We start from the raw sequence: 12,317 nt of genomic DNA, 5'->3' as shown, positions 1-12,317 counted from the left end.
CTAATCAGTGACAAGGCACCAACAACACACAGTGGGAAAATTTGGTCTCTTCAATAAATGGTGTTGGAAAAACGGGTATCTATATGCAAAAGAAAGAAATCGAACCCTTATTTTTACCATTAACAAAATGTAACTCAAAATGGGTTAAAGACATAAATGTAAGACCTGAAACTAAAACTAGAAGAAAACATGGGGTGAAAAGCCCTTTGACACTGGTCTTGGTAATCATTTTTTAGGTATGACACTAAAAGCACAAGGAACAAAAGCAAAAATAAATAGGTGGACCTACAAATGAAAGACGTTTTTGCACAGCAGAGGACACAGTCAATGAAATAAAAAGGCAGCCTTTCGTATGAGAAAATATTAGCAGACCATTTATCTGATAAGGAGTTAATATCCAAAATATAAAAGGAACTCCTATAACTCAGTGGCTAAAAGAACCAAATAATCTAGTTTAAAAATGGGCAAAGGACCTTGAATAGGTACTTTTCCAAAGAATATAACAAATGGCCAACAGGTGCATGAAAAGATGCTTAGTGTTAACCTCACAATCATCAGGGAAACGCAAATCAAAACCACAGTGAGAGAACACCCCACATCTGTTAGGATGACTATTACCAAAAAAACAAAGGACAAGTATTGGTGAGGATATGAAGAAAGGGGGAACGCTTGTTCCCACGCTGGTGGGAATGTAAACTGTGCAAGTAGAAAACAATATGGAGGTTCCTCAAAAAATTACAGATGGAACTAACTATATGACCCAGCAAATTCCACTTCTGATACCTGAAGGAAGTAAAAACAGGTTCTTGAAGAGATAACTGCACTCCCATGTTCATTGTAGCATTTTTTACAATAGACAAGAAACAACCTAAGTGTCCGTTAGCAGATGAATGGATAAAGAAAATGTGTGATGTACACATATATATATATATTTGCATGTGTGTGCACACACACACACACACACCAGAATAATACTCAGCCACAAAAAGAGGGAAATACTTCCATTTGCAACAACATGGATGAACCTGAAGGGCATTATTCTAAGTGAAATAAGCTAGAGAAAGATCATGTCATTTATATGGGGAATCTTAAAAAAAGAAAGTCAAATTTGTAGAAATGGAGAATAGAATGTTGTTTGCCAGGGGCTGGGGTGGGGGTAGGGGAAATGGGGGGAAATTGGTCAAGGGTACAAACTTTCTGTTATAAGATGTACAGCGTGGTGACTGTAGTTAACAATACTGTATTCTATGCCTGAAGTTTGCTGGGAGAGTAGATCTGAAGCATTCTTATTCATACAAAAAAAGTGTGAGATGATGGATGTGTAAATTAACTCCTTTGTGGTAGTCATTTCACAGCGTATACGTATGTGAAATCACATTGTATGCTTCACATATATACAGTTTTATTTGTCAATTCAATCATACCTAAATAAAACTGGAAAAAAATGATACCAGTTACAAAAACCATAAGAAATAAAAATGAACACTTTTGCCATTTCTGTCAAAAAAGGAAATTAATATTAATTTTGTAAATGTGATAATAGTATTACTGTGTTACGTATTTATATATGTGAGAGGTATATGCCATTAGAGATACATACACATTTATAGGTGAAATGATTTGATGTCCACAGTTTGCTTTAAAGTACCTGAAAAAGGAAAATGGGAGGGGCATTGATGAAACAAGGTTATTTAACTTTTGCTGGTTGTTAAAGCCAAGTGATGGTTATTTGATGGTGTGTGTGTGTGTGTGTGTATGTATATTTGTATTTATATTTATATATACATGTCTTTACTTTTATGTAGTTTGAAATTTTCCATGATAAAAAGAAAAATCAATTTCCTTACATAGCCATATATATATTTACACTATTAAATGATGAAAGCAGAATATAAAATTGTGTATATAGCTACAACTCTGAAGAAAAACAGTTGAGTTGAAAAACCAGTTGTGCTTGTTGTGTTAAGCTGTCATCACAAATTACTTTTTTATATACATAACCAGTTGTATGTTTTTACCACAAATTTTTAAAAGACTATATATAGTAGACCCTTCAACAACACAGGTTTGAACTGAATGGGTCCACTTACACACAGATCTTTTCCAACAAATATATTGGTAAAGTTTTTGGAGATTTGCAACAATTTGGAAAAATTCACAGGTAAACTGTGTAGCCTAGAAATACAAAAAAAATTAAGATTAAGTTAGGTATTGTTTATGTTATCAGTAAGGTTTTCAGTCAGAAGTAGGCTGTTAGTAAAGTTTTTGGGGAAAGCAAAAGTTGTATATGGATTTTTGACTGCACAAGGGATTGATGCCCCAACCCCTGAATTGTTTGAGGGTCAACTGTGTATTGTAGCAACTGTGTGTTAAAAATAGCTATATTTGTGCACTCTGGTTTAATTGCAGTCTTTCTGCAGAGTCTTTATATAAAAGCATAACTAGTTTGAAAACTGAAGATACCATTTATAGGTTTTGTGATATTTTATAGGTATGTACTTGGGATTCAACAAGATCCTGATTATAATGATCATGAAAGGCAATGCAAAAAATGACTAGTATCTCTTTAATGATGGCTTCAGCTCAATATAATGATAAGACATAATTAAGTACTTTTAAAATATTTGAAAATAGCCTGCAGTTCTCTTAGGTTTAAGTCATTCTACCTTGAAAAGTCAGCTATTTGTTAAGTTGTTAAGTTAAATTGTGAAGACAATAGAAGAGAAAAATTGACTCCATGTATTAAAGATTAACCTATTTTTCTTGAAGATTATTTTCTTTTATCAGGCCTTCTAATGATAAAGGGTTTTGTCTTTTTTTTTTTTTTTAGGAAGGTGGAGTGTTTACTTTTGGAGCTGGAGGGTATGGTCAGTTGGGTCATAACTCTACCAGTCATGAAATAAACCCAAGGAAAGTTTTTGAACTTATGGGAAGCATTGTCACTCAGATTGCTTGTGGAAGGTAAGCTATTATATAAGAGAGAATCTTAGTCTCCATAACACAGTTATTTAGGTGTTTTTTTTTTTTTTTAACAGTCCAGAGGTCTTTTATTTTTTTACACCTACCCAGTCGTGAATTTATAGGGAGTGGGTTCCAGCAGCTGAAGCTTCTTTCCATTGGTTCTCACAAAGTGTACTTCTCTGGGTGGAGCAGGCTGGCAGTTCAGTTGAATTCAAGTACTTTTTTCTTCGGCTTCCTTTTTTTCTGATCATTTTCCTTTACATGTTTCAGGAAGCTCTATCTTGGCTCTCAGAGTGCTTAATGTCTTCAGCATGCACAAAAATTTTCTAGACAAAAAGAATCTTGCCCTTGTTTATTTACAACAGTGCCAACAGCATGCTGGGTAACATTGTAGACTTCATTTTGCCATGGTAACATTGGTGGGGCATTGCTTTTTGAATAGTGCCCGTCCCCTTGATGTCTACAGTATAACCTTTCTTGTGGATTTGCATATGTGTGGCCAAAGGAATAATTCCATGTTTTCTAAAAGGCCTGGAGAACATACAGGGGTGTCTTTCCTTTTTCCCTTTGTGTTGGTCATTTTACAAATTACTGGAAGATAGCAGTTCCTAGCTGAAATAGGGATTTTTTTTTTTAAACAAATTGTTTAGCAATTTAGGAATCTAAGATAAAAACATTCTTCCCTAAATGCCTAATTTGCTGCTGAGGAGTAATAGTAACAGGAGAAACATTTTTTTCTACTGATTATTTTACTTTTCTCTATTTGAAATAAGTTTATCTGGGACAAGATATTAATAATGAATACATAATATATTTATTGTATATAGCATCACACTTGAAGGGAAAGTACAAATCATCTTATTTTTCTTTTTCTTTTCCACCTTTTTTTTAATTTAAAGAATGCGGAAATTGAGCAGTTAATTATTTAACACATAAAATTAGTTATTGGTAAAAGTTGAATTGGAATACTCGTTCCCAGTTCTTGGGAGTAAATAGAAGAGTCACAACTTTGAAATTGAGCTTCACCTTTGGTGGTTTAAATTAGGTAGACTGTCAAAAAACAAAGTGTACTTTGTTTGACTAAGCTTAATTTTTTCTGCGTAGTAGATATCCATATACAATATGGTTCAGTTTTGCCAACTTTTAACTTCAAATACTTGAAATCACACTGTAGGGAGTCTTTGGTGACTTTTCTTTTTTAACATGTTACTTATATGATTGATTATCTGTATGTATGAAGCTGTGGTTCTCCATCATTAGATCTCATTGCTGTGTTTTATTCAGTTATATGCATATATAATTATTTATTCATTCTATTACTGACAGGTATTTGGGTACTTCAGTTTTTGGCAATTACAAATAATTTTGCTTTGAACATTTATTATATGATATACATAAACCTTCATATTTCTTTTTTTTTTTTTAAAGATTTTATTTATGAGAATGAGAGAGAGAGAGCACATGAGAGGGGGGAGGGTCAGAGGCAGAAGCAGGCTCCCTAACGAGCAGGGAGCCTGATGCGGGACTCGATCCAGGGACTCCAGGATCATGACCTGAGCCGAAGGCAGTCGCTTAACCAACTGAGCCACCCAGGCGCCCAAACTTCATATTTCTAAGTATATACCTAAAATGGGATTGCTGGGTCATAGAGGATACTTACCTTGAAATTTTGCAGGTTAATGTCACTCTATTTACCAGAATGATTATACGAATTTACATTCTTGTTAATATTGCATGAGAATTCCTGACACTCTATGTCCTTGTCCCTATTGATCAGATTGAAATTTTTGCTAATCTCTTGGGTATATAGTGTTACTTAATCATGATTTGAATTTGTATTTCCATGATTTGAGACAGATTGAATTGAATCTGTAGATCACTTTGGGAAGTATTGACATCTTAACAATATTAAGTCTTCCAAGCCATGAACAGGAGATATCTTTTCATTTATGTCTTTAATTTGTTTCAGTAATTTTTCTGTAGTTTTCATCGTCTTTTAAATTTCTTTTTGGATTGTTCATTATTAGTGTATAGAAATGGAACTCATTTTTGCATGTTGATTTTGTATCCTTCTGCGCTTTGGTGATTTTGTACACAGATAATTTTACTTCTTCCTTTTCAATTTAGGTGCCTTCTATTTCTTTTTCTTGCTCGAGCTTCCAGTACTATGTTTAATAGAAGTATTCAAAGTAGGCATCCTTGTCTCATTCCTGATCTTAGAGGAAAAGCTTTCAGTCCTTTACCATTGAGTATGATGTCTGTTGTGGGTTTTTCGTATCTGGCTTTTATTATGTTGAGATAATTTTCTTCTATTCTTAGTTTTTGAGGTTTTTTTTTTTTATCATAAAAGGGTGTTGAGTTTTGTTGATTTTTTTTTTTTCCCCTGCATCAATTGAGATGATGATGTGGGTTTTTTTCTTCATTGTCTTAATGCTGTAAATTACACTGATGAATCTGTGTATGCTGAACCATCCCTGCATCCCATTTGGCTATGCTGTATAGTTTTTTCATTATTACTACTGAATTCTGTTTGCTAATATTCTATTGAGAATTTTTGCATCAGTACCCATAAGGGATAATGGTCTGTCGTTTTCTTGTAGTGTTCTTGTCTGACTTTGATATCAGGACAATGCTGGCCTCATAGAATGAATTAGAAAGTTGCACCTCTTCAAGTTTTTTGGAAAAGTGTGAATAGGATTGGTGTTAGTTCTTTAAATGCTAAGTAGAAGTCACTAATGAAGCCTTTGGTGTAGGGCTTTTCTTTGTTGGGAGATTTTTGATTATTGATTCAGTTGTTTTACTATTTATAGATCTGTTTTAGTTTCCTATTTTTTCGTGATTTAGTATTAGTAGGTTTTGTATTTCTAGGATTTTGTCTGTTTCATCTAAATCATCTAATTTGTTGGCAAATAACTGTTTATAGTACTCTCTTATGATCCTTTTTATTTTGACAGCATTAGTAGTAATAGCCCCACTTTTATTCTGATTTTAGTAAGTTCTTTTTTCTTGGTCAAGTTAGCTAAAGTTTTGTCAATTTTGTTGATCTTTGTAAAACCAACTTTTAGTTCCATTGACTTTTGCTGTTTTTCTATTCTCTATTTCATTTATCTCAGCTCTCATCTTTATTATTTCCTTTTTTCTGCAAGTTTTGTGTTTAGCTTTTTTTTTTTTAAGGTCCTTAGGTTGTCAGGTTGGGTTGTTCACATGAGATCTCTCTTCTGTTTTTTTGTTTTGTTTTTGTTTTTTGTTTTTGTTTTTGTTTTTAGGTAGGCTCCATGGCCAGCATGGAGCCCAGTTCAGGGCTTGAACTCACAACCCTGAGATCAAGACCTAAACTGAGATCAAGAGGCGGACGCTTAACTGACTTAGCCACCAGGCACCCCAAGATCTTTCTTGTTTTTTAATGTAAATTTCCCCCTTAGCACTGCTTTCCCTGCATCTTTTGTTTTGATATGTTGTGTTTTCATTTTCATTTATCTCTTAAGTCTTTCTAATTTCTCTTGTGATTTCTGATTCATGTTATTGGATTTCCACAGATTTGTGAATTTTCTAATTTCCTTATGTTGCTGAGTTCTAACATCATCCCGTTGTGGTTGGAGAAGATACTTTGTATGGTGTCTATCTTTTAAAATCTACTGAGACTTACTTTCTGGCCTAACATAGGATCTAACGTGGACAGTGTTCCGTGTACGTTTGAGAAGAATGTGTATGTTGTTGTTGGGTAGTGTGTGTCCTGTTAGATCTAGTTGACTTAATTGTGTTGTTCAAGTTGTCTGTTTCCTTACTTATCTTCTGTGTGGTTTTTCTATTTATTATTGAGAGCAGGGATATTAAAGTCTCCAACCATTTATTGTAGAATAATTTCTTCCTTCAGTTCTTTCAGTTTTTGCTTCATATATTTTGATGGTCTTTTATTAGATGTGTAAATGTTTTAATTGTTATCTTTTTGCTGTACTGAACCTTTTGTTAAAATATAATGTCCTTTGTCTCTTGTAACCTTTTTTGATTTAAAACCTATTTTATTTGATAGTAGTGTGCATGATTTGTAGATCTTATTGTACTAGTATGTTTAATTTTGTAAGAAACTACCAAACTGCCTTCTAAAGTGGCTGTATCATTTTGTTTACCCATGTTGGTTAATTTTGTTTTCCTTTAAATAGGCCACACATCCCAATTTCTTTGTAAGCCCATATATACATGGAGCAGTTTCTGTGATCTTCATCTTACTCCTTCAATACCTGTATCCCTGTGCCCCTTTCACACTATATAAATTTTATGACACTGTAATTCTGCTGTTTGGAATAAAGCAGGTCCTTTTTGTCATATCCATCAAGAATGCTTGGGTTGGAGGCACCTGGGTAGCTCAGTCAGTTAAACATCTATTTTCAGCTCAGGTCATGATCTCAGGGTCCTGGGATCGAGCCTCGAGGTGGGCTCTCTGTTCAGTGGGGAGTCTGCTTCTCCCTCTCCCTTTTTCCCCTCCTCCACATGCACATGTGTGCGCTTTCTCTCTCAAATAAAATCTTAAAAAAAAAAAAAAATGCTTGGGCTATTTCTGGCCTTTTACTTTCATAGAAATTTTAATATCAGCCTGTCAGGGTTCTCCAAAAAAATTTTGGGGGGATTTTGATTAGTAGTGTTTCGAATCTCTAGATTAATTTGTCGAAAAGTTGTCTTTATGGCTTTTCTAATCAACTTCCAAACTTCTTTAATGTCTTCTAATTAAATATTTAAGATTTTTCATCATAAAGGTCTTGTATATCTTTTGGTAATTTTATTGCTAGATACTTCTTTTTTTTTTTTTTTTTTTTAAAGATTTTGTTTATTTATTTGACAGAGACATAGCGAGAGCAGGAACACAAGCAGGGGGAGTGGGAGAGGGAGAAGCAGGCTCTCCACAGAGCAGGGAGCCCGATGTGGGACTCGATCCCAGGACCCTGGGATCATGACCTGAGCCGAAGGCAGACGCTTAATGACTGAGCCACCCAGGTGCCCTAGATACTTCTTTATAATAATATTATTTTATAAGTTCTACTTTCAAAGGTATCTTTGGCATGTAGAAGTAGTTGACGTTTATATATTAATTTTAAATCCAACCACTTTGGTAAACTCTTATTAACTTATGTACACAATCATATTATCTGTGAATCAATTTAGTTTGTTTCTTCATTTATAATACTTAATGCTTAACATATTTCTTGCCATTACTAATGTCCTGGCTGGGACACTAGGATAATGTTCACTAGAAGTGCTGAAGCTCGGGGTGCCTGGGTGGCTCAGTTGTTAGGCATCTGACTCTTGATTCCAGCTCAGGTCATGATCTCAGGGTTGTGAGATCTAGCCCTGCATCGGGCTCTGTGCTTAGGATCCTTCCCCAACCTTGTGCTCTCTTGCTCTCAAAAAAAAAAAAAAAAAAAGTGCTGAAGATCAAGACATCCAGACATCCTTGTTCTGCATTCTCTCTGTGGGAAAACTTTCAGTATTTCACAATTCAGTATCATGTTTGCCATACGTTTTTTGTAGATACCTATATCAGATTAAGGAATTTCTCTTTTTTTCCCCTAGTATAGAGGGATTTTTTTTTTTAAATGAATGGATGTTAAGTTTTTAATGTTGGTCTTTCTGGATCTATTGAGATAATTTATGATTTTTCCCCTTTAATCTGTTAATGTGGTGAATTCTATAAATGGATTTAACTAACTAAAAACAGCTTTATTTTTCTGTAGTAACTCCAATTTAGTCATCGTGTTATCATTTTATATAGTGCTGCATTTGGTTTGCCAATATTTTTAAAATAATTGTTTTTATGTTTATTGCTGAACTTGGTTTATAATTTTCTGTTCTTATTCTTTTAGCGAGATTTTATTACTAAGGTTATGCTAGTCTAATAATATATGTTGAGGATTGTCCCCTTGTTTTCTGTTTATTTGAAATAGAACCACTTTGGAAGTTAGTAGACCTTGTCATTTAAAGCCATCTGCGCCTGGTATTTTATTTTTTGGAATTTTAAAAAACATTCTTCAGTTTCTTTATAAGGTAGCTTTTAAATTTTTTCTTGAGTCAGTTATTTGTAAGTTAAATTTTTCCATTTTTGCTTAAATTTTAAACATTAATGTAAAGTTTCCAGTGTCTGTATTGGCCTGTTCCTGTGTGCAAACAATTATGCCAGCGACCTCTAATAAGAAATATTTGTCTCTTATTCTGTGGATCGTTCTGAGACAGTTCTTTGGGCCATGGGTCAGCTGGAGCGGCTCTTATTTTTGCTGTACATTGCAGCTGTTTCAAGATGCATGTCCATTAAGGGAGACTTTGCTCAGTCTGTGGCTAAGAGGGGTGGCTTTGTTACTTCTCTCATTTCAGGCCAGAGGGACAGTGGCTACCTTTGGGTTTTATTCTCTTGGGAGTAACACCTGTACACATACATCTCAAGCTTCTGATTGTATCACATTTACTAAAATCCTGTTGACTAAAGCAAATTACCATTACATGGCCAAACCTAAGGTTAAGGTAGGGGAATACATGCTGCTTATCTCCCATCAGGCTGTAACAAGACTGTGCATATTTAATACTACAGGATAGTAAAGAAGTGGGATTACTATTTCAGTATACCACAGATACACAGATCTTAAGGTTTTTTTTTTATGTTTGTAGGCTCTGTAGTGATCTCTTCTTTTTTTTCTTTTTTGAAGTTGGTAAATTATCCTTTCTTTCCTGATCTCTTTTTTAAAACCTATGTTTTCCAGAGAAACCTCTGGAAAATTTATCAATTTATTAATCTTTTCAAAGTATCCACCTTTGTTCTTTATGATCCGTATTTTGTGTATATTTTTCATTTCATACCTTTCAGTCTTTAGTTCATTCAGTGGTGGGATGCAGTGTTCTGTATATGCCCAGTATGTAAAATTTTTCTAACAATGTTCAGATCTTCTATGTGGTGTTTTGTTGTTGTTGTTGTTTGTTTTGCTTGATCATTTTTAATCAGTTAACAATAAATATTATACTGTCTTACAATGTTTGACTATTTTCAGTTTCTTCTTGTAGATCTAAACAATTTTTTATTTTGAGGCTATCTTGATTCTTAAGTGCATAAAATTCCAGTTTTATCTCTCCTTGGTGAATCGAACTTTTCATCATCGACTTCTAAATCTCTAGTAATATATATACATTTTTTAAAGTCGGTTCCATGCCCAGTGTGGAGCCCAGTACAGGGCTTGAACTCATGACCCTGAGATCAAGACCTGAGCTGAGATCAAGATTTGGATGCTTAACCGACTAAGCCACCCAGGTGCCCCAATACTTTTGATTTTTTAAAGTCTCTTTTATCTGATGTTAATAGAGCTATGTCTGCTTATATGTTTTTTCCTATTTTGTCTGTTATATTCATTTTTTACATATTTGTTCATACATATTCTTTTACTTTGTCTTTCTGCACATTTTAGATGAATATCATGTAAACAGTATTAAGTTGGATCTTTAAAAATGTAGTCTGGCAAATTTGCCATTTGCAACATGGATGGATCTAGAGGGTATAATGCTAAGTGAAATAGAGAAAGACAAATACCTTATGATTTCACTCACATGTTAAGAAACAAAACAAACGAACAAAGGAAAAAAAAAGCAGATTGAAACATAGAGAATAAACTGGTGATTGCCAGAGGGAGGGTTGGTGGGGGAATGGTGAAATAAGTGAAGAGGATTAAGAGTACATTTATCATGATAAGCAATGAGTAATGTGTACAATTGTTGAATCACTATACTGTACACCTGAAACTAATAGAACACTGTATGTTAACTATACAGGAATTATAATTTTAAAAACATAAATAAACTTTAAAAAAATAAGAATTATTGAATCATTCTATTTTATACCTGAAACTACTGTAACACTGTATGTTAATTATACTTGAGTTAAAAAAAAATCCACTCTAGCAATTTTGTTTTTTAAATTGACCATTCTGTTTGTTTTATAATTACTGATACGTTTGCACTTAAACCTGCCATAATATTTGTACTGTTTTTGCCATCTATTTTTAATGTTTCATTTTTTTTCTTTTCTGTTTTGCTTTTCTTTAGATTGATAATTTTTTAAGTTAGTTTAATTCCCTTTACTTGTTTGGAAACTATACCTTCCTTTTTAGTTATTACATTAAACATAAACAGAGGGCGCCTGGGTGGCTCAGATGGTTAAGCGTCTGCCTTCAGCTCAGGTCATGATCCCAGGGTCCTGGGATCGAGTCCCACATCGGGCTCCCGGCTCAGCGGGGAGCCTGCTTCTCCCTCTGACCCTCTCCCCTCTCATGCTGTTTCTCTCTCGCTCGCTCTCTAAAAAATAAATAAAATCTTAAAAAAAAAAAAACATAAACAGAAATAATATATATCCTTAATTTATATTAATAAATACCTTTCTCTTTTTCTGGGCAATATAAGGACTTCGTTTACCTTTCCCATCTTTTCATTCTCTGTATGTATTAAACTTCACAAAAACATTGCTTCATATAGTCAAGGTACATTTAGAAATACCTGTATATTTATTACCTTTTTTTTTTTCCACTCTTCATATTTTCTAATTCCTTTTGTCTGAACACCCTTTGGAATTTTCTTTGAGTAGATCTACAGACCCTTTTATGTATCTAAAAAATGTTTTATTTTACCTTCATTCTTAAATGATATTATTCGTGGTTATAGAACTCTAGCTTGGTATAATTACTTTCAGTTCTATGAAGATAATATTCTGTTGTCTTTTGGCTTTGGTTGTTGTGGAGAAGCCAGCTATTAATCAGTATGTTGCTCCTTTGAAGGTAATGTGTTTCTTTTTAATCTTTCTCCAGTTTTGATTTCATTTGTCGAAGTATGATTTCCTCATTTTCTTATGGGCTTCTTGAATCTGTGGAATAATATCTTTGATTAGTTATAGGGGATTCTAAGCTATTATCTCTTTAGATATAGCTTCACCTTTCTTCATGGGACTCTGGATGTGTATTGAATCTTCTCCCTCTGCCTTGTAGCCTTATTCTTCATTTTCTACATTTTTGACCCTCTTTGCTGCTTTCTTGATTGTTTTTATGATTTGTATTTTAGCCCATTCTTATGCTATGTCAGTTTTTCATTAAACCTATCCTTCAAGACATTGATTTTAGTTATTTTGACTTCTTAGTACTCGTCTTTCTTACTGGTTCTTTTTAAAATCTGACATTTTTTTTCTTTAGTGTTTCCAGTTGTCTGTCAGTTTTCAAGCTTGGCTTTTATTTCTTGGACACTAAAAAACTATTGAACATAGTTGTTCTACATTCTTGTGTTTGATAATTCCAATATCTGAAATCTTTAGGATCTATTTCTATTTCTTTTTTTCTGCTAAA

General features: G+C 33.7%; 1 protein-coding gene across 6 annotated transcripts in view; it reads left to right on the top strand.

Moving 5' to 3' along the window:
- LOC118017864 (probable E3 ubiquitin-protein ligase HERC4) overlaps positions 1 to 12,317 on the top strand; it is a 131,367-nt gene that overhangs the window by 46,291 nt on the left and 72,759 nt on the right. For all 6 annotated transcript variants that reach the window (XR_004681259.1, XR_004681260.1, XM_035016194.1 and 3 more), the window contains one exon: positions 2,831 to 2,961. Coding sequence is in view for 4 of the 6 variants with exons in the window: in XM_035016194.1 (XP_034872085.1) it covers positions 2,831 to 2,961 (131 nt within the window). In the remaining 2 variants the exon portion in view is untranslated. The remainder of the gene's footprint in view (positions 1 to 2,830; positions 2,962 to 12,317) is intronic.

Source organism: Mirounga leonina, unplaced genomic scaffold (genome assembly GCF_011800145.1).
Source record: "Mirounga leonina isolate KUSES-001 unplaced genomic scaffold, KU_Mleo_1.0 Mir_106, whole genome shotgun sequence".
Lineage (NCBI taxonomy): Eukaryota > Metazoa > Chordata > Mammalia > Carnivora > Phocidae > Mirounga > Mirounga leonina.
Note: the sequence above shows the minus strand (reverse complement) of the source record. Positions and strands in the feature narration are given on the sequence as shown.